Source organism: Acomys russatus, chromosome 17 (assembly GCF_903995435.1).
Source record: "Acomys russatus chromosome 17, mAcoRus1.1, whole genome shotgun sequence".
In the NCBI taxonomy this organism is placed as follows: domain Eukaryota; kingdom Metazoa; phylum Chordata; class Mammalia; order Rodentia; family Muridae; genus Acomys; species Acomys russatus.
In genome coordinates, this window is record NC_067153.1 from 28,710,465 (window position 1) to 28,733,613 (window position 23,149).

The 23,149-nt window shown below is 40.9% G+C and overlaps 1 protein-coding gene across 5 annotated transcripts in view; it reads left to right on the forward strand.

Annotated features, from left to right (window-relative positions):
* Enpp2 (ectonucleotide pyrophosphatase/phosphodiesterase 2) overlaps window positions 1-23,149 on the forward strand; it is a 112,253-nt gene that overhangs the window by 79,527 nt on the left and 9,577 nt on the right. For 2 of the 5 annotated variants that reach the window (XM_051159677.1, XM_051159675.1), the window contains exons 14-22: window positions 4,032-4,063; window positions 4,833-4,960; window positions 6,794-6,881; window positions 7,049-7,136; window positions 8,206-8,390; window positions 10,768-10,819; window positions 19,583-19,657; window positions 20,894-21,030; window positions 22,740-22,875. In XM_051159677.1, the coding sequence (XP_051015634.1) occupies window positions 4,032-4,063; window positions 4,833-4,960; window positions 6,794-6,881; window positions 7,049-7,136; window positions 8,206-8,390; window positions 10,768-10,819; window positions 19,583-19,657; window positions 20,894-21,030; window positions 22,740-22,875 (921 nt within the window). The remainder of the gene's footprint in view (window positions 1-4,031; window positions 4,064-4,832; window positions 4,961-6,793; window positions 6,882-7,048; window positions 7,137-8,205; window positions 8,391-10,767; window positions 10,820-19,582; window positions 19,658-20,893; window positions 21,031-22,739; window positions 22,876-23,149) is intronic. The other 3 variants (XM_051159676.1, XM_051159678.1, XM_051159679.1) reach the window with 3 other exon arrangements.

The window sequence follows — 23,149 nt, forward strand, 5'->3', positions numbered from 1 at the left end:
GCCATGCAGATTTTGAAAACTACATAGATCCTCTTTTCCGTTCTTAAGCAAGTGTTTTCCATTGCATACATTTACTATACTTGCTATTATGTCACATAAGGGCATTTTCAAATAAGTATATATTGTGTGTGTATATATATATATATATATATATACACACACACATATATATATACATATGTGTATATACTTGAAACATGCTACATTAAAACAGAACCTTCAGAATTATAAACCATTGACCTCAAGCTCAAAGCTTTGGAAACTTAAGTTTTCCCTAAGTTGTATTCCTAAGTCAATGCAAATGGCACCCATTCCAGGGCCAACATTGTGAAATCAGCAAAAATATTGATGTTTCTTCTTTTTTACCATGTGCTTTTCTATCCTTTGTGGCTAAATATCTTTGCTCCCTTGGAGGGGATACAAGCCTTTATAATGGATATCTCTTTATGCATTTAAAGGTGTATGCAAAAGTTTGCATATCTATTTAAAAAAGGATTTCTGACATCAGTAAGTATAATGGGGAGATTGAATAGATGAGATACTTTGCTGGGGACCTGTGGAATCATCCTACCAATAGTGAAACATTTATGCTCTCCATTCGTTTTGGGAGAGGCAGAGAGGGGGTAATGAAGAGCACAATGGTGACAATATTCTGTTGTTTACACTGCAGCTCTTCCAGGCTCTCATGGAGACAAGCCTCTTCAACACACTATGCCTCAGTGTCCTTGTGTATAGAATAAGGATTGTTGGGATGACTGAATAAGAGATTGTGCAAATGTAATTACATTGTATTTAATCTGTAGTCAGAGATCTGTGTTGAGTACACAAATGAGGTCTTGGCCTTGTTATTGTTTCAGAGGAATATGGTCATTTCATCTTTAATACCTCCAGTGTCCTTCTGGGATATATATTACCATTATCTTTAAGACAGTAGAAGTTAAAGGCAGAGAGAGGGTTGAAGGAGCTGGTTCAGAGGGTGACAGTAGGTGGCAGAGATAGAATTTAGAACCCTGATTTGCCAATTCTTTAAAAAAATTAAATTGCATTTATTTTTTTTCAATGACATTATTTATCAAAATAAATTTATTCAAAGTATTCAAAAACCACGTCAAAGTTTAGCTGCCTGCAAGACAGATTTTGGCACTCATCACAGACACTGGCTTTCTGCAGAACAGCACTCTTTCCATCCCACACCCCATGTAATGACACAAACATCCCTTTCAGTTTCAGTGATACAGGACACAATATACTAATGATCTGTAGTCCTATGAACATCCTCAAAAGCAAGGAAAATTGCATTTATTTATTGTGTTCATATATCTGTGTGTATGCACAGATGCACAACAGTGCCATGGGCCACAACATGTGTGTGGAGGTCAAATTTGTGGGAGTTAGTCTTTTCTTTCCACTCTACCCATTCTGGGAAGGGACCTCAGGTTGTCAGGCAAGGTGGCAAGGACTTGACTGGCTGAACCACTTGGCTGGCTCCAATGTGGAGCTTTCATCCCCATCCTCTCCTCACTGACAGTGGGTTTGGTAGCATGAAAAGATGGTGAACTCAGACTCGAAGGACTGGTGTCTCAAACAGATGCCACTGGCATTTCCAGGAGTTTTCTGGGATGTGTCTGAGGATGAGGTTGCCTCATAGTGTTGATTTCTCTAAACCTACAGTTCTCAACCTATGAGTGGCGACTCCTTTTTGGCAAATATCTATCTCCAATAATACTTACATTGTGATTCATAACAGTAGCAAAATTATAGTTACTAAGTATCAGTAAAAGTAATGTTATGGTTGGGGGTTGCCACAACACGAGGAACTGTATTAAATGGTGGCAGCATTAGAAAGGCTGAGAACTACTGCTCTAAACTATCAAGACATAAATTTATTCTGTCTAGTCCCTGGGAAGACTGATTCACAAGGCCAAAGGGCGTAGAGGTTCATAGCATGGTTGGCTCTATCTAGCATGCAAGTTTCCTTACCTTCTAAAACTAAGTGGCGCAGTGAGGACTCTGATGGCCGCTGTGTCACGATATCATTATGAATAACCAGAGAGAAAGTGCCCAGAGCTCTTAGAGAGAAATAGGTGCACAGCATAGACTCAGTTATTATTGCTGGTGTCAGCTGCTTGCTGTCCATTAAATGCAGCTATTTAAACTCAAGTACAATGGAATTTACCTTTTACCTTGGGCTTTCAAAGTTTAGAACTAAGTTTCTAAAGGTCGTGTTTAGTGTGTATGTGTGTCTACTCCACGGGAACCCATGTTTCCCACAGATGGGAACAAGTGCTTTTTATTGTTATGGACAGATGTTTATTTAGTGCTTATGAAGCATCAAGCCCTGGGGACCACAGCAGTGAATGATGCACAGAAGGCCAGCTCCACTGATGTTCTGTCCCAGGGAGGGCTGTACTAGGAAACCTGGGTCTCCCCTGAGGACCATGCTTCCCTTTCTCCTGACTCTATAATGACCTATTGAAGTGCACTTTTATTTTGAAAACAAAACAAAATCCAAACAGCCTACAATCTCTTCTCCCCCCTCGCCCCGCACACAATAAGATCCAGTACACACACAGACATCATTCACCTAGTTGGACTTTAAGCTAGTTCCAAGTGTAGGCTGAGATAGTCTGTGTCTCCTAGTTGGGAAAAACAAACCAGCCAAACAAAACACCAAGGCAGTCAGTACACACATGTGAGCCTACAGCTGGAAAGGAGCATTCATCTGTGTAAAGGATCTGTGATATCACCACAGAAATGGCTCCTTTGCTGCATTAAAAAGCTATCTTGCAATGAACGGCAGCTTGTTCCACAGCATTGCAGAGAATCAGGAAGTGACAACTAGAAACCCCTAAAAATGGTCAGCTGAGTCCTTGACATGAAATTGCGAATCAATTCAAGTGAGTGCTCCACAGGAATCTGTTGGGAAAGCTTGAAGCAAGTTACCTAGCAGTACTCTTGTGCATCTTTCTTTCTAGATGACAAGCCCTGAATATTGCTGGCCACATGGCTGCAGGATTTATGCCCTTGGTTAGTCGCCTTTATGTTTCTGCAATAGTAAACACCTACGCCCAAATACAAATCTGTTCAATGCTATTAAAAGGGGAGGAAGCAGCACACAACAAGAAAATTTGCTCAACCATGTTCATAGCAGCCTTATTCATAATAGCCAGAACATGGAAACAGCCTAAGTGTCCCTCAGTAGAAGAGTGGATAAAGAAACTGTGGTACATATACACTATGGAATACTACTCAGCTATTAAAAACAAGGAATTCCCGAAATTTGTGGATAAATGGATTGAGCTAGAAATGATCATAATGAGTGAGTTAACCCAGAAGCAGAAAGAATCAAATGGTATATACTCACTTATATCTGCATACTAGCCCAAGGGGCATGTCCCACAAAAGCCTTCACTTACCAGGAAACTGGGACAGAGGGGAAGGTATCCTATTGGGACTCTAAATGAGAGACGCATGGGAGAACAGCAAAATAAAAGGATCCAGAGGGTCCTAGAAACCTACAAGTAGAACAATATGATAGGCAGATTTGGGCCCAGGGGTCCCACTCAAACTAAGGCACCAGCCAAGGACAATACAGGAGGTAAACTTTAAACTCCTTCCCAGATCTAGCCAATGGTCAGAATATTCTCCACAGTTGAGTGGAGAGTGTGATACGACTTTCTCACATACTCTGGTGCCTCACATTTGACCATGTCCCCTGGAGGGGGAGACCTGGTGGCACTCAGAGGAAGGACAGCAAGTAGCCAAGAAGAGACTTGATACCCTATGAGAATATATAGGGGGACATAATCCCCCCCAGGAACAGTCATAGGGGAGGGGAATAATGGGAAAATGGGGGGGGGGAGGAATGGGAGGATACAAGGGATGGGATAAACATTGAGATGTAACAAGAATAAATTAATAAAAAAAAAAAGGGAAAAAAAAAAGGGGGGAGGAAGCATTGAGTTTGTTTCTGTAAAAATCACTTCTTTCTGTGGTTATAGTTTGAAATCTTTCTCCCTTTCTCTGCACAGATGACCCTAAAGCCATTATTGCTAATCTCACGGTAAGTGTTGCAAACCACCAGGCCTCTGCCGTTGGAACAGCTTTGACATGCTCATCTTCCCATGTTTGCCTTCCCCGTGGGTGGTTAGGAACATTTTTTTTTCACTGACCTGCAGTCCTGTGTATTTGTTCCCTTAAGCTTTCAAAACTTCTGGCCTGTGGTCAACCGTCGACTCCCCAATGGTTTTGGCCATGATACAAACTGAGGCTTTGTTCTTATTAAGCTGAGAAGTATTTGCTCATGGTTAATCAGGTCTTTACTTACTCTCAAATAGATCTGTCCCCATCTTCTATTTCCCTCCTGTCCCAGATGGGGACTTCAAAGCACCTGAGCATATCATCAGATAGGCCTGCCCATGTCTACCCATCACCTCCCACACTGCCTCCCACTCCTTGACTTGAGGTCGTTGGGAAAGGCCTTCAGTTTTGAACTGCCATCATTTTGGGGCTCAAGAGTTAGGGATTCATTAAAAATTCCTCATCCCCTCTGATAGCCTATGACTTACTTCTAAGGCTGTCTAACTCCCTGGGGAACTATTTGCTTTTAGCATCCCTTATTTAGTAGGGTGTAACAAATTCCATTTACTCACTAACCCTCTTTTAAGCTGGGCTCACACTGCATTCACCTTTCTACAGATAGACTTTCTTCTTCTCCTTTTCCTTCTTCTTCTTTTTCTTTTTCTTCTTCTTCTTCCTCCTCTTCCTCTTCCTTCTTTTTCTTCTTCTTCGAAAATATCTTTCCATAAGACCAATATTCACTTATATTTCAGTGTAAAAAGCCAGATCAGCACTTTAAGCCTTACATGAAGCAGCACCTTCCCAAACGTTTGCACTATGCCAACAACAGGAGAATTGAGGATATCCATTTGTTGGTGGATCGCAGATGGCATGTTGCAAGGTAACACAGGGATTCTGTCTCTGTCTTTGTAAGCACCTCTTTAGCACCAGGAAATCTTTTAAGGTTCTTGGTCATCATTAAGCAAAGTCTGGGCTGGAAATCTTATTGTTGAAGTTTTTGTGTAGTAGGGTAAGAGGTGAGAATAGAAATAACACATCTTTTTTTTTTTTTTTACTTTATCATGCATCACTGTTCTTATCCATTGAACAACGTGAAATACAGCTAGGACCTTGCTGTTGTGGTCTTGGTTGACGTGATTGCCTATAGCAGTGTTTGTATAAGGTTCCTGGAAATGTTAATCTTGAAACTCTGTCACTGCAGACATGATTTACATTGCCTAAAACACAAGTGATGTTTGTCTTCTGAACTACAAAAATCTCTCCCAGATCAAGCAGACCACCCTTTTCTTTAAAATCTGATGTAGAGCATGTTGGGGGGGGGGGCTTTGCCACTTCTAAAGAGTCAACGACCACAGGTTTAGTCGTTTTTATATAGACCTGGAAGAAGTGTTTTCTCATTCATTTTTGTTCAACTTTGGCTATAAACAAGTGTGATGAATATGCTTATAGTTCTACCTGGATAACTATGATGTGTACTCAAGCTGTATAATGTTTTATAATGGTTAATAGCTAAGAATGAGAAGATAATGTAAATCACTGCTCTTCTAGAAACTTTGTCTCAATATGAAACGTACACACGCACACACACACACACACACACACACACACACACACACACACACACCATGTAATCTCTTACTTTAACTCTAAAGGGACCAAATAGAGTTAAATACATAGGATTATGCAAAGAGAGATATGAAACACGGAAATTATTGGAACCACGTAGAATAGACAGGAATCCATGTAGAAATGTTACAGGGATGTAGCCAAAAATAGCTTGGCTGACTATGTCCTCTGCAGGACTTTTAATGTTAGGGACATCTAGGGAGAGGGAAACTTGATGCAGTTGTCTAGTTTATATGAAAAGAACATGTGTCTTGGAATTGAAGTTAAGTGACAGATGACCCAGCTGAGCAAGTTAGTGAAGAGCAAAGGCAGGTGCTAAATCTTTTGAAGTTTGCTCTTGCATTGTTCATTTATTATACATACATATTAACTCTCCTAAGTCCAAGTTACTCTTGAATGGAAACCCATTTGGTGGATTTCCTAGTTTTCCCCAAGTATTCTTCTTCACTGATATGTACTGCCTATACTTAGGCAATGCTTACATTAATAAGCATTTTTGGTGGTAGAGAAGCCATAAAACACTTATGCAAAAGGTGTCTTTCTGTCCCAAAGGTAAGACTACTTAGTGATTGTGATGTCTTGAAAGCAGTATTTTCACTCCCTCCCTATATTAAAATACATTTTCCAGGTGAGGGCCAGGCTTGTATTAACTATGCCAGGGTTAGTGTTAAATTGTCTACTTCATGAACTCCAGTTTTATTATCCTACTAGGTAAGTTTACATGCAGATGTTTCTATAGAATGTGGATCCTCAGGAATTGACTCAATATCCCATATTTAAAAATGCCTCCTGTGTGTCTTGGGACTGAGCCTGCTGAGCACATATCAGGGAGAGATGTTCTGTTCCGTCCAACCAGGAGGTATAGAGAGTACTTTGACTTCTTTTCAAAACTTCTCCTTTAGCCTAGGGTAATAAGCAAAGCAATTATGATAGAGAAAGGAACAGAAGTACCTAGGGAATGGCACAATTAAGACAGATGATTGGCTTCAGACAACCCTTTTCAGGGACCCTAGTGCCCTCAAATGTGCTTTCTATCAGCATGATTTGGGACAGAATCCCAACTGATTATAAATTTGTTTCAATGTAGGAAACCTTTGGACGTTTATAAGAAGCCATCAGGAAAATGTTTCTTCCAGGGTGACCATGGCTTTGATAACAAGGTCAATAGCATGCAGGTATGACCACAAAACTGAACTAAAATGGTTTCATGATTTTCGGGCGGGGGGGGGGGGATGGGACTCATGGGATTAGCGAAGCTGCAGGGAATTCAGAAGCAGAAGAGACTCTGTTAGTGGAAGCTGAAATGGTTAACTGTGTTCTTTTTCTTCTTTTCTTTTGGAAGACTGTTTTTGTAGGTTATGGCCCAACTTTTAAGTACAGGACTAAAGTACCTCCGTTTGAAAACATTGAACTTTACAATGTTATGTGCGGTAAGTCACTTGTTCAATCAAACCCGGTGAAACAACCTTCGGACAGTGGATTTCCTCACTGCTAGAGAGAAAGAAATGAGGTGTCTATTTTCTAAGACTTCTCCTGGCCAAAAAAAAAAAAAAAAATTGTAACTTGCCCATTGGTTCAAAGGACAGAATGTCACCCCCTTCTAAGGCTTCTTTGTGTCCCTTCAACAGTTGACTAATGGGGAGTTTTCATAGTGTTGCTGTTGGCAGCCTTAGGCTGATCCAACATAGCATTACAGTTTGACACTGTTGGTCAGAGACCCAATGAAGCAAGAGTTCCAACGCAGACAGAGCATTCTCCGACCTCCCTCTCTCACATTGCAGCCCAGTGAAAAGTTTGCCAGTTTGCATCCCAGCCAGCTATTTATGCGCTCCTAATTATTTTTCTTCCTTGAGCTTCTCGTTGCTGAATGAGGACAGCTTTTCCTATTTAGTAAGGGAGTGCCAGTCTAGTGGTTAGAGGGGGAGTCTGAAAGTCGGGTCTCCTGGGTTCCTTCCCCAGGTTGGCTGCTAGCTCTCCACTGTCCTTAGGCAAGTTGCTGTGTGCCCACTTGGCAACTATTCACTTGCTGTGAAATCAGCCTGTTCATCCCTTGGTGGCCCATCAAGGCACATAGCCAAAATCTCCTCTTGTCCCCACACTTGTGTGGAGTGCATTAGCGGGCAGGCTGTGGGAATTTGTTGATGATGTCTTATTTCAAAATTTGGTTCTAAAAAGTCCTGGAGAAGTGCAGGAGGCGATGGTACCAACATTGTTACGCACCCAGGCAGTGGTTGAGTGAACTGTTCCTCCCGCTGAGACTGTTAGGGAATGCCTTATTCATGCTCTAGAAACAAGCAGAGCTACCTCAAGAAGTGTTAGCAAGGCATTATGAGGTCAGAATCCTTTAGATGGTGTGAAAGGAATGGCTGACATTGGAATTTAGTTTGTCCACTTGTAATTTTTGCTCAATATTTATAGACTTATGGAAGGTTTAGATTCTTACCATAGCTCATCAGATAACAAACAAACAAGAAACACTGCATCCTTTCTTTTCATCAGATCTCCTAGGCTTGAAGCCAGCTCCCAATAATGGAACCCATGGAAGTTTGAATCACCTACTGCGGACAAATACCTTTAGGCCATCCATACCCGAGGAAGTCACCAGACCAAGTTACCCAGGGATTATGTACCTTCAGTCTGATTTTGACCTGGGCTGCACCTGTGATGATAAGGTAGAGCCAAAGGTAGAAATAATCTTTATGTTTTATCAAGGAGATGTTTGTTTGGTGTATGAAGCATTGTCCAGTGGAACTATCTATGCTAATAAGGTTGATTTCTGACTCTGTTATCCCAAATGGAGCCAGTGACTGCTTATGACTGAGAGAGGAAAATGCTAACTTTACTGCTTTAAATTCAAGTTTAATATGCTGAATATGGCCCATGGCTACCATCTTAGAAAGTACAAGTCTGGAGAATGAAGGGGAAAAGAATGTTATTTTCTGAATTCATAATCTCCAGTCAAAATCTGGCTTTATTGTTCAATTGTGGATCACCAGTGATTCACCAAGCTCATAGATAACAGGTAGCTATGTCAAAATGGTTTTAAAAGACACTTGAAAAATTTAAGGAATTTGAGAGCATTATTTACAAAACCTGAGCAGTGTGGGCAAAGTCATTGGTAAATGTGAACTACTCTGGAGCTAGCAGCATACCTTCCAAGGCCTGAAAGGGGAGGGCAGATAGAAAATTACTATGGAGATAGGCAGGAGAGAAGGAGGGAGGGAGGGAAGGGAAGGGAGAGAATTGTGTTTGTTAGAAGACTGAAGCCCAAACACTGTGGCCTGTGACTTGGAAATATAATACCCTAGGCTCTATTGACTCTACTCAGATATGGATGTTTTCCATGGTAGAGCCTGACTAAACCAAAGAATAAGTTTATTCTTTACCACAATCCCTAAAGCTCACCCTTCTAGGACACAGAGCAGAGTGAGGAAGGCACAACATGACTGGGGTGTCATTGAAAACATACCATTGAAATCATACCATGCTGAGACAGTTTTTAGATACCTACAAACCAACCAACCAACCAACCAACAGCCTAACACCCTACCCCAAAGTATTAAGCATTAATTTGATTATTGAATTTTTAAGTTAAGATTTTTATATCTAACAACAAGTGCTTCTATTAGCAGAAGTGAACGTTGCTTCCACAGAGTTGAAAAGATGTTTGGACAAAGCAAGGATGTTAATTCATTTTTATATGCTGCTTACTTATAGGTAACAGTGTGTGTCTGTTTATTAGCTTCAAGAAAACAGACAATAATTCTCCTATTGCACAATCTCTTTTCCTTATCATTTGTGCCCTCCCAGGATTCCTAGGAGTGTAGGAGCCAGAGTTTGATAGGCTCTATAGTAAGAAGAATACATTTTGTCCTTCCCCCCCATCCCTGCATTTATCTCCTTCCTACTTTTGCTCTTGATGAGAATCTGGGAGGCCAGTGAGTGAAGGGGAGGGAGTGCTCACAAGCTGGGCGTGTGAGGCTGCCAAAATCACAAGACGATCACAAATAAGCTTAGAGGGCTCTATAGTTACATTTGTTCTCTGTATGGCCTCTAGTATAGAAGCCCTTTGAAAATACTGACATAAACTATAATATGTACATTTTGCATTGTCTTTATTTAAAGAATTTCTCAAAATATTTATCCTTCCTTCTTTCTTTCTTTCTCTCTTTCTTTTGTTCTTTGTTTCTTTCTTAACTTCTTCTACAACACAGCATTAATTGGGATCGTGAAAGTAGTATTGTTATTCTCATGCTTGTCTCTGTACTTTTACTTTTCATATATATATGATAAACATATATCATATTTATATATTTTAAATAGTACATGATGTATCTTAATGCATCTCAAAATGACCTATGGCATAAGTTTGCATATGGGAATGTTAATGTGGCTACTGTTCTTGGCTCTGAATCCTGTGATTGTTTGATTCATCATTATTTCTGAGATACATTTATGCGTATTAGCATATGAACGTTTAGCTTATGTATTTTTCATGTCACTTAGTTACATTTGATAAATTGATAGATCATCCTGTTTATTTGTTTTACTGTCTAAGATTATTTGGTAATTTTCAAATATTAGCTTTAGAGTGTAATACCATGGGCATTAGTGTAAATGGGCTTTTATAGTTAGTGCTTGAGAGTCTCAAGGGTAGGTGATAGGTGCAGATGCTGAGCAATGACTTGTCAGGGTTGCTCAGCCATTGTTCTTCAGAAGTATTGGGTCATTACTGTTTGGACTTCAGGGGGAAAAGCAATCTTCTACACTGGTTTGGTGGATCATTCTAGTGTAGACAGGAATTAACTCGAGATGAGGCACTACTGTTATTGCTTTACATGTATGTGTTCAAATAGCATGACTGCACAGTCTTAAGGGAAGGGAACTGAGCCACAGGGAGATGACTGAAGGTGCTCACAGACACAAAGGTAAAGCTTAGAATGCTCCCCAGGAGACTTACCACACTGACACTATCAGACTTTGGGGCTTAAGGGGAAGAGGGAGAGGAAGAATACCCCTGACTGTTTTTCTTTTTTCCTTTTCTGGTTTTTACATGTGAAGAACAAATTGGAAGAACTCAATAAACGCCTTCACAACAAAGGATCTACAGAAGGTAAGGGCAGGTTAAAAAAAAAAAAACCAACAAAATAAATTTTGACTTCTAGTTTTTAAAAATCGAAGCCTGGAACTGCATAGATGGCTTGCTGTTCTTCCAGAAGATCTCAGTTCAACCCTCGGTACCCATATGTTGACTTATGACCAGCTGTAGCTCCAGATGATGCCGTCTTTTGGTCTCTGTGGTCACCAAGCATGCACAAGGTTGGAAGACATGAAGGCAAAACACCCATACACATAAAACAACAACAACAGAAAAAAATATCAAAGACTTTCTATTTCCTATAGGAAAAGCACGCTAGTTCTTAAAAATTTCTACTTGTATTGCAAATTGTTTTGTTTTGTTTGTATTTATCTCTGAACATAATGTGCCAGCTGTCTAATGGGGGAAGCCTATTAGCCTTTTGATTTCCTTTAATAGCTTTTTAGCTCTAAGAAAAGAAACAAACTTCTCAGGTATCTGATGAGACATAAGTGAAGGTGCTAACAGGAGCTTCTGTGGTGAGAATGATAGTCATAGTGATAAATATTAGCTCCTGGTGCTTCTATCAAAGCTCAACTGCCCAAAGGACCAGTGAGTAAATTGTAATGTAGAGAGGTTCCTAGAAGAAATCAGATTTCCTTCATCACACAGGATCATCACCACCCCTGACCTGTTCTCTTCTTATTTTATATCCAACAATAGCAAGCACATGATAGTAAACTTCTGGAAGCTTGCGATATGGCAAAAAACCAAACATAAGACAAACAAACCAAGAATCCCAGTGATATCTACCAAGGAAGAAAGACACATGTATTATTTACATTTTAGTGTGCGTAATGTAGGCTAAGTGGGCTCTCCTATACTTATTATGAAATCTAGGCTGAAAGAGCCATTTCTTATAGGACATGCCACGCCCACAGAAGTAACACAGAACTGTGTACTAGATACCAGCACCTTTGCTTTTATCAAGCAAGGTCACTTCTACTCACACTTTACCAGCCCAAGTCAGACTCATGGTATAAGTGATGTAGAGGGTATATTCTTCCTACTGAGATGCTATCCTGCAGGTTAGCACAGAAAACAATTAGTAACAATAAAACAATCTATCCTTTTTTTAAATGATTTTTTATTTTTATATTATTTTTATTTAAGTTAATTTTTAAAAATTAATTTATTCAGATTACAACTCAATTGTTATTCCATCACTTGTATCCACCTGTTCCTCCCTCCATCCCACCCCTACCCTATTCCCCTTAACTGATTTTTTGTTGTTTTGTTTTTTTGAGACAGGATCCCACACTGTAGCTTTGGCTGTTCTAGAACTTACTGTGTAGACCAGGCTGCCCTCTGCCCTCGTGAGTGGTGGGATTAAAGGCATAAGCCACCGTACCCAGCTCTTCTTTTGATTTTGAAGTTCTGGGAAATTAGAAGGAGAAAGAGTACGGAGGTCCTGTGAAGGTTTCCTCCAGTAGATGGGATGGTTTTCTGAGATAAAAGTGGGTAGGTTGAAGAAGGAGCTAGCACAGCCCAGCAGCTCCACATCATGTGCTAAAGATGCACACATACTTCCTGAGGCCATCACTTGATCCGTCAGCTTCCATGTGGTCCTGTTTATCGTATGTGTCATTTCCCATCTGATTAAGTAGAGGTTGGGAAAGGCAGCAGCAGGTTTTATTTACTTGCCTTATTTCCTTTTCCATAAAAGATTGTCATCTTTCTTCCTTCTCTCCATAGCCACCCTCCCCTTTTCCCTTTGATCACAGAACACATAGGCTTTCTGGCATGTAATTGGATAGCACAGGATTACAGTCAGGACTTTGCTGGTGGAAGCTTTGCATGTCCCCCACGGACTCTAGAAGTGACTTGAAAGTTTGGCACCTAGCTTTTAGTGTACTGTAGCATCATTTTTAAATGAACAACAGCAACAGCAGAAATGCAAGCTTCCAGAGAGGTGGGGTAGGGAGTCCCCTTGTGATATCCAAGTAGTCAGTTACCAAAGACACAGCTTCAAGATGCTCCTTAAAACAAGACGGCTAGTTCGTTTGTTCTGATGCCCCACAGTGGGCTCTTGTACTTTCTGCTGACTTAAATTCCCACTCTTCTTGCTCCCTAAAACATTTCCACCTGACTCACAATTTCTGCATCTAGTCTGTTGGTGAGATGACCTTGTGTTCCTGTGACAAAAGCCACTCCCGTGTCCTAGCACCGACCTCCAAGCATGAACGTGAAAGGCCTTGTCCTGGTGGATGTGTGGCTGTCAGGGCTAGAGGGAGCTGGCAGTCTTTGTTTCTCTGAAGCTTTGCTCAGAGTGGACCATACTTGTCTCACATGTATCACTGAAGGACCTTTTTATACCAAGAGCCTTAAAGTCTGCGTGTTTGTTTGTTTGTTTGTTTGTTTGTTATGGGGGTTGGAAACCATATGTCCTCACTCACAATTTGTTGGGCCCTGTCTGGGACTGACTCTAGTGCGTCTGAAACAATGACATCACTGACAGTTTTAAACCCACGGCTCCAAAAACAAAAAGGCATAAAATATTAGGGGAAAATGACGGCAGCTGCATTTGTTACTTTTGTGTCACGTGAAGAACGCCTGTCAGACCCAGTCTGAGGCAGGATTCATTCTGGGTCATGGTTTCTGTCCAGGGTATTGGAGAAGGCATGGCAGAACAGCTCGGTTCATGGTGGTGGCTGGAGCATGTGGCTGAGAGGCAGCCTTGAGTGAGGCTGGGGGCCAGGGGTCCTGGCTGCCACCTTCAGAGGCCTGCCCCTGGTTGCTTACTTCTACCAGCCAGGTGCCCACCTCCTACAGGCTCCTTATGCTTCTAATACAGTGCCACCGGCTAGGGAGAACATTCGAACGCCAGCCTTTGGGGGACATTTCTGACTCAGTTCATGGCACTGGCATATCCCTTCCTCTGTTCATGGCTCATGGGACCAACCCTTATGCATATGAGAGTCCTGAAGTAAAATCGGCTGTCTACCATTGCTGTGTTCTGTGAAAACCATTTCCTGGCTTAGATTCTGGAATTTGCATGAGTCTCAAGATTCTCCTCCTAAATCTTTGGACTTTCATCTCCATTTGCCTTATTAGATGTAGCTCATTCATTTCTGCAATGGCAAGGCAGGATATTCTGGGTCTCAGTATCTCAAACATCGCATATCCAGGCTCCTAGTCAAAATACCCAGTGTCTACTACAGTAGAACAATGTGAAAACAAAAAAAGCGTGTGTATGTGTCTGTGTGTGCCTGCATGTGTGTGCATATGTATTATATTCAGAGTGACTACTCTAATTCATATCTGAGTTTACATGTATTAAGCCCTATAAAACATTTTGTAAATCTAATATTCTATATGTAGGGTACTTCTGGTTTTGGTTATTAGTTTAGAGTAGAGATTCAGGTCATTGATATTTTACAGAATGAGTCACATGCAACATCACAGCATTTCAATGTCACTGTGTTAATGCCATACACTGTGAAATAGGTCACGTAACTATGCAGAGCACATGTGAAAACTGCGTTTTCCAGTCATGAAACAGTCTGGAGTCTATTTGAGCTTAAAAAGCATTAAATTAGTCTTACTTGATATTTTGTTACCATTATTTACATTGTTATACGATCAAGGCCTTTATAAAGTAAACAGGAGGAAAACCATAGTCTTAAAAAGACGATTTGCTGAAATCATACTATTTCTAGGTAGGTGGCAAATTCTAGATCTCTGTTGTATAATGGCTGTTGTGTTTCAGTCGCACATAGCTAGTATAGTGACAGACTTGCCATGCAATGAAAACTCATTTCCTTGTGGCCTCAAGTCAGCAGATGAAGAAGTGAGTGGCATGGGAAATATAGACTCCTCACAGGCAATTCTGGCATTACCGCCAGAAGAGGAAGAACTACACTAGTTACTTTTATCTCAGTCTTTTCTCCATTGCTGCAAAATGCTTTCCGTCTTCCTAAACAAGGGCTCATGGTCGCCTTTGTATGAAAAGGAGCTCAAATCATTTTAATGCCTCTGTATGCTTGGCACTTTATGTACCATATTAATTTCTAGAAAAAAATGACAGTAACATTTGCTAACTGGGTAGAAGAATCCTGACTATTGTTGGGAGATCTTTGAGGCCTTTTCGAATTCCAGAATGCTTCCTGTTTCTGTTGGGTTTTGGCGACTCTAATGTGCTAAAGAAGGAAGGCAGCATACTTGTTTCTCTCAGTATAGGTGTGTGTCTGCATGCACTATGGAAAGCATTGGGAGGGTAACTAACATGTTAAGTGCTTGTGATGTGTGGTAGAATTCAATATATTGACAACAGACACTAAATTTTAATAACTTTTGGCTAATATTGAAGTTGAGCGTGGACCCTTACCGAACCATGGTTACTTTGGGTGGTGACTGAACTTGGCGTTTTATGGTCTTTGCTTCTCAATAATGATGCAACATTTTGGAGAGATATAAGCCATTGGGAGATTAAGTGGTAGGAATTATAGAGCTAGGAAGAGCTGACCTGAGATTTGACCCAAGCTGGTGTGGCTTTGTCTGAGAATGTCCCTGGAAGATCACTAGGAGAGACTGTATTGGGCTACTGTTGTTTCTGAAGTGTTGATAGATGCTTTGAAACCAACGCGTGCCCTCACTGGAGAATCCCAATGTTGTCCTGGCGTGGGCAGAGCATCTGCTCAGCAAGAGTTGATCCTTCACCCCAGTTTAACCTTCAGTAGAATAATGCAGCAGGAGACCTCTGAGCTGACATTACCCAAAGACGAGAGAGAATAGTAACGACCTGGAAGTTGGGGGCCTAGGTTTTGAGTGGGCTATACACCTGAGTTATCTTGTGTAAATTTACTTCATCAATAAAACAGAGGTGATGCTAATGAAACCAGTCTATCTCAAAAGTCTACCAGGCAGGCTGTGTAGAATCCCAGAAATTAAAAAAAAAAAAATTCATTTGTCAATTGATTACCAAGTAGACATGTCATTGGTACCATTGGAGACAGAGTAGCCAAACCCCCATCTTCATAAAATTACTGCGCTGTTGCAAGGTTTAGCAAGCAGATGAACTACAACAGAGTATATATTTATTTTTAGTTTATGTGCATTGGTGTTTTGCGTGCATGTCTATCTGTGTGAGATCCCTGGAACTGGCATTACAGACAGTTGTGAGCTGTCATGTGGGTTCTGGGAACTGAACTCAGGTCCTCTGGAAGAGCAGCCAGTGCTCTTAACCTCTGGGCCACGGTGGAACTGGAAAGCATAAGGTGGAGGCTGAAACAGCAGTGAATGACTATAGGTCCTTGTAAGGCAAAGAGAAGGAAAGACACAGGAAAAGGGAATTTTTTTTTTCGCTAAAGATTTTGTGGTAAAATTTAAGGATATGTTATTGTGGGAGTGAATGTTTAAGAAAACAAAAAATGAGAAGGATTTTCATGTGGCTCCAAGTCCATCTGCTGGAGTATAAATCAGGAAGCAAAGGAGGGAGAAGAAACACAAAATTGAGTCTGCATGACTAAACGTTGGAAGACAAAAAGAGTGAATTCTGGGGAAGTCCACACCACTTAAAAAGATTCGCCTCACGGTCTTTTGCCAAATGTGGTATCTGGAGGGAACTCTGGTATAGGCTAGAATGCCAGAGCCACTACTGTAAACACGGAGCTTGGGTGTGGGAGGAAGGCTGTGTCTGGAACTCTGTGTGGTAGAAATTCAGCTTGGGACGACATGGGCTACCCTAGATGCACGCTCTGAAGTCACAGGAGGCATGTAGGGAGATGGCTCTCTTGGAAAGTGCCCGCCTACAGGCACGAAGACCTGAGTTTGGACACCCAGCAGCTATGTTAAGAAACCAGGCCTGGCGTGTTTCTGTAACTTCAGCCCTGGGGAGAAAGAGATAGGTGCATCTCTCGACCTTACTGGCATCCGGTATAGTCAGTCAGTGAGCTACGGGTTCTGTGAGAGACCCTGTCTCAAAAAACAAGGTGAGTACAATGAGGGAGACCCCTGGTATCATCCTTTGGCCTCCATATGCATGTGTACACAAGCAGGAACATGTACATACCTATTTTAGACAGACAGACAGACAGACAGACACAGGCACACAGTATGAATGATGGGAGAGAACACGGTTAAGGGGGTGCTAAGGTGTAGCTGGACAGGAGAAGTACCTCAAAAGTCCTATGACCCGGTAGGATAACTATACTTGGCCAAATTTATTAATTGATGTATTTCAGTACCAGTAATCGAGGAGCTTTTGAGTGTTTCACCACAAAGGTATTATACATACTTAAGCTGATTCCTAAACCCATTAGATTGATTGATCTGAACATTATAAATTTTACCCTGGAATTGGGCCACACAAATATGAACAACTGTGCCCACTAAAATTGTCTTTAAAAAGCTAAAATTAAATGTTGAAAATTGCCAGTTTCACATAGATTAGAAATCGAAATAGGGAAAATTAAAAAAAAAAAAAAAAAAAAAAAGAAATCAAGAGAGTATGTAGCAGAAGCAGAGCTGATGGACTGACCCTGAGACAAATGTCCTAGCCGGTGTGAAGGCTGAGAGTCAAGTCCATTTTGTGGTCTGAGTTGGAGCATTTGTTAAAGAGAAGTGTAACGTGTGGCTCCCCCAAGATAACCAAACTAACAGAACTGGGACATGACTGGCCTTGTGATTCATAAATACAACAAAAGCATAAAACCTAAGTGTTGATTCTGAATCTCAAAATTTATTTTGCCAACTGCAAAGACAATTTCTCTTCTTGAATGAATTATTAAGCTATAAAGAGAGCCTGGTAGATTTCTGGAGAGCCAAGTGGAGGTTTAGGTTGGTGTTTTGGGAGGTTGTTGATGTCATTGTATTTTTTTCCCCTTAAGTCCAATAACAACTGGGGGGGGGGAAGCAAATGAGAAAATGATATGTTTGTGCCCCGGTTGTGTTATGAAAGCTGCAGTTGTGTCAGTAGCTTGAAGCTACGGTGTTACTTTCTAAAGCAAACCCAATTTTGGTGTGCCAAGCGGAAGAGCAGCCCCAGGGAGACCCTCGGGCTAGCCTACCATCTTGTGCCTCGTTCGCCCCTTTCCTCCTCATGTCTCTTCCATTTTGTTTGAGCTCTGTGACTGTATGGTTTGCCAGCCATTTTTGGTTGTTGACAATTATTCAAGAACAACAGATCTACACACAACTGGTGTATAGATTACACAGTTTTAATAGGAAGAATATGGCCTATAAGGCCTTTTCTCATGCCAGCTTATGCCTGCTTGCAACATTTCTCGTCGGCGTTACCATCCCCCTGTGTGGATACAGGAGACAGTGTGGCCTATGCTGCATCCTTGCTATAGATGGCCGGATGGTCATCGGACTGTGAGCTCTTTGAGGAGAAAAGCTGTAAGCCACCATTTTTCAGTAGCTCCATTCTCCAGCCCAGGGCCTGGCACAAAGAAGGATCTTAAATGTTCCATGGAGGGATATGCAAAGAGATGAAAGTGACACGTTTGGAGCTGGGGAGATAGCTCAATTAGCAAAGTGCTGGTCACAAAAGCGCGAGGACCCGAGCTGAGCTTGCATTCCCAGCACGTTTGTAAGGAGAGGGCAAGACAGTGCATGCATGTAATCCCAGATGGGATGGGGGCCAGGAGAGGCAGAAGCAGGCTGATCCATAGGGCTCACTGCTCAGCCATTCTAGCCAAATTGGTGAGTTCCAGGTTGAATGAGAGAACCTGTACTAAAAAAATAAGGGGGTGAGAGATGGAGACATTTGCTATTGCCCTCTGGACATGACAGCACAAGCACACACACATACACACACACACACACACACACACACACACACACACACACACACACCATGAACACATACTCTAAGTGGCAATGGTGATGAGAAAAATATAAATTATCACTAGCAGAGAAAAAAGAAATCACATATATCATATAGAATTGTTTACACAGTCTTGAGTAGGATGCTGCAAGCAAACCAGCCCCTGGGGAAAGGGGAGTCATGGTGGAGAACGCTAAGAAATTCAAGAAGTCTTGAGGAAGGAAAAGCCAGAGGCTTAGGTGATCTGTACTGTTGTATAGTGGGCACTCTAAGGAGGGTGCCACTTGTACAGAGATGACAGCTCATTGCTGGGCTCTTAGAGGCACAGATGTGGGAACAGGGTTCAGTATGAGTCTTGAGAAACACACTGATATCTTAGTCATTGGTTTATTGATGTGAAGACACCACAGCAAGCATTATTTGGTAAAAACAAAACATTTAACTAGGGCTTGCTTATAGTTTTAGCAGCTTAGTCCATTATCAACATGGCAGGAAACACAGTAGCAGTGACAGGCATGCTGGAGTAGTTGAGATAGGATCATCCTAATCTGTAGGCTGGAGAGGGGGTGGGGGAGACAGAGAGAGAGAGAGACAGAGACAGACAGACAAAGAGAGAGAGAGACAGAGACAGAGACAGACAGAGACAGAGACAGACAGAGATGAAGACAGAGGAGAAAAGAAGAGGAGAGCAGAGGAGAGAGAGAGAGGAGAGTCTGGCATGGGCGTTCTGAAAACTCAAAACCTACCCCCAGTGACACACTTCTTTCAACAAGGCCACACATGTCTACTCCAAACAAGGCCAAAATTCTGTCCTTCTAATCCTTTCAAATAGTTCCACTCCCTGGTGACTAAACATTCAAATATATGAATTTGTGGGGAGCATTCTTATTCAAACCACCACACTTGGTAAGCTTTAGGATTTAACTGAGAGACAATAGCTTCTCAATGAATTTTGATGCTTTTGCTTCCAGCTGAAACCAAGACATTCAGAGGCAGCAAAAATGAAAACAAGAAAAGCCTTAATGGAAAATTTGAACCTAGAAAAGGTTTGGTCTGAGTGTGGAAGGAAAATCTGGCTTGGTTTATGTGTCCTCCCCCACCCCCCCAAGTACTATTGCTGGGATTTGCTGGCCTTTAACTTGTTCATTAGATTTCATTTACTTAATAACATTATGGTAATTCTGATTCTTAGGGTTTTTACCCCCAAGTTTGGCAGCTTAAATGAGCCTTGGACATTTGTTGCAAGGCTCAGGAAGCCAGACTACTCAGAAGTTGCTTGTGTTGTGATAGCGAGGGTCACTCTGCCGCAAATCAGCAGTTCTACTTGGGAGGGTTCTGTGAAATACTGTGTGAGCATTTTTTTTTTCCCTCTCTACTACTTGCATAGAAGGGCTGCACTTTAATTAAAGCAACATGTATATATAATTTAATAAGTGCTTGCCAGATTTTCTCTAATAAAAATTATAGTAAAAGCAGCTTTTATTCTAAACCATTTAGGAATTGTGAATTTGCTAAGCCTCAATCTCTAAATATATGGGTGTGCATGGACCCAGTTTCCATGAATTTATGGCAGCTTAGCCTATTCCAAGTGGGCAAGCCAAGCTCCAGGCTTTTATTGTGGGTTGAAATAAAGGTTTGAATACTGAGCTCTCATCTTTCACCTCAAAGAATAAGTAAGGCTTTATTGACTGTCTTTGTAAAGGAGCCCAGCTCTTCATTCTGGGGTCTTCTGTGAATTCTTGGGTAATAAATGTGCTTCTTGCCTGTTTTTGATGGACTCTCTTGAATGCCTGTTTATGTTATCTATACATGTTCCTTTAAGTTCATGCCTACAGACAAAGCTGCTAACTACTCTCTTTTTTTATGCTGAAATAATGCATATTTCAGTTGCAGTTTGCAAATAACGGTAAGAGAGAACCTTCTTAATTGAACCTTCAACTTATCTGATCAGCCTCTTCAGGGGTCAAATCATTTAATTATGTAACATCCAATCCTATTGGCTTTCCGTTTAGCTGAGTCACCTCAGAATTTACTGGATGTTTGCTTTATATACAGACTTTAAAATCCGACAGTTTCAAAAAGCATCTTCCTAGTTCTAGCATTTATATTATGGTTTTGACCCTTGATAAGGTGATCAGATAAACGACAGAAGTATTAGGAAATGTAACTTGATCAAATTAAGCTAGCAAACTGTAGGCAACTTGACTCCTCTTCCAATATTTCACATTTGATATAAGGTTGACTATGCATTAAATACAGTCTTTTCTTTCCTTCTTTCCTAGAGAGACATCTCCTATATGGACGACCTGCAGTGCTTTATCGGACTAGTTATGATATCTTATACCACACGGATTTTGAAAGTGGTTATAGTGAAATATTCTTGATGCCTCTCTGGACATCATATACCATTTCTAAGCAGGTTATTGATAAAATTGGGGTTTATACTCTTTGTTTGATATAATAAGTGTTCTTATTAACAGAATTTTACATTAATTTTTCCTGATTGTAGAAACACTCTGTTGCATTTATTGTAATATTAGTAATTTATTTCTTATGTGTTTTCATGCATGTGTATGTGTACACACGTGCCATGGCATGCCTTGAGAGCTCAAAGGTCAGTTTATGGACTTGGTTCTCTCCATCCACTCTGGGGGTCCAGGGATTGAACCCAAATATCAGTCTTAGAGAAACACTTCTTCCTGCTTCACTGCAAGACATTTTAAGCTATTCTTCATTCAGTGTTCTGAGCGATCTTCTATAATATGTTAAGTGTTGAAGAGAACATACTAATGGTTTTAGAATTTTTTCTTACTTTGTTTACATTTTGCCCAGTAGTTACAGAAGCCACCAAAGTTTGTTTGTCTACTTGCTTTCATGGATATTAGTTTTCAGGGCAGTTCACAGTTAGCAGTCATAGTTAGTGAACAGCAGAGAGAGTACCCAGAGGCATCCAGGCTCAGCCTGACCTCCCTATCAGCATATTCTTGGTATTTTGTTTAACTTTTTGAAAGTTTCCTAGAATTAAAAGTAATTATTAGGCTTACTTATTTTAGTTTGTGCATGATTGTTTTGCTTGCATGTATGTATATGCTCCACATGCCTCAAAAATCAGAGGGCATAGGATCGCTTAACACTGGATTTATGGATGATTATGAGTCACCATATGGGTTCTGGGAAATGAACCCAGGTCCTCTGCAGGAGCTGCAAGTGCTCTAAACTGCACGAGCCATTGGTCTAGCCCTCTGTATTTAAAAGCAAAAGGATTTAATTGGAGTTTTGCTTCATAAGGATAAGATATAAAACTATAAATCAGAAATTAGAGTAAATTATTTTGTACTTGAAATATATTTCATATATATCAGATATCTATCAAATATATCTATATATACTTAGAAATATATTTTCAATTTGTAAATGTAAAAAACAAGAATACTATTTCCTCAACAATCTTGTTAATTTTTGTGTGTGTATACATGCAATTCCCCCCAAAACACACACACACACACACACACATACAGAGAGAGAGAGAGAGAGACAGAGAGAGACAGAGACAGAGAGAGAGAGAGAGAGAGAGAGAGAGAGAGAGAGACAGAGACAGAGAGAGACAGAGACAGAGAGACAGAGACATAGATATGTATACTTTAAAAAGGGGGATCTATATGTGTTTATGTATGTATATGGATATGTATGTTTGTATTTGTATATGTGTGTGTTTCCTTGGAAATGCCATCCATCTTTTTTTATTTATTTATTTATTTTGAAATAGGTTCTCACACTAGCTCAGAGTTTGCCAACTAGGCTAGGCTGGGTGGCCAACAAACAGCTGAGCCCAGCCAGCCAGCCTATGCTTCCTCAGCATTTTAACAGTAGGGCTTCTACTTTATGTATGCTTAACTTCAGACTTAGATAAAAAGATTCTACTGCAGGAGACTAAAAGTTTGAAAATTATTGGCTTAATACATTTAAAACAGAGGGTTTAAAAAAAAGAGTTAGAATATCAGATTGTGGACTATGGTAAGCCAGCCAATTTGGGTGTGAGCTGCTCATAATAGAGGCTGTAGCATTGCCTATGTCATTTGGTCTCATCTCTGAAACAGCATCACTGAGTGTCTCTGACTCCCCATGCAGGCTGAGGTCTCTGGCATCCCGGAACCCCTGGCAAACTGTGTTCGTCCTGATGTCCGCGTGTCTCCAGGATTCAGTCAGAACTGTTTGGCCTATAAAAATGATAAACAGATGTCATATGGATTCCTTTTTCCTCCCTGTAAGTTGCATGTTGGACTCCGATCCCTCTGTGTGTGTGTGTGTGTGTGTGTGTGTGTGTGTGTGTGTGTGTGTGTATGTGTGTGTAACTGGAAGCATGTTGGGTAGAATTTCAGTGGTTCAGGGTTTCTTCATCAGGAGGCATTTGTGAGATTCTCCCAAAAGGAGCCTGAAAATGACCAGCTTTTCTGGAAAAATCTAAAGTACAGACTTTAGATTTGTACTAAAGTACAAAAAAAACTTGGTCTTTTTTCGCATTGTTAAATGGAATCTGG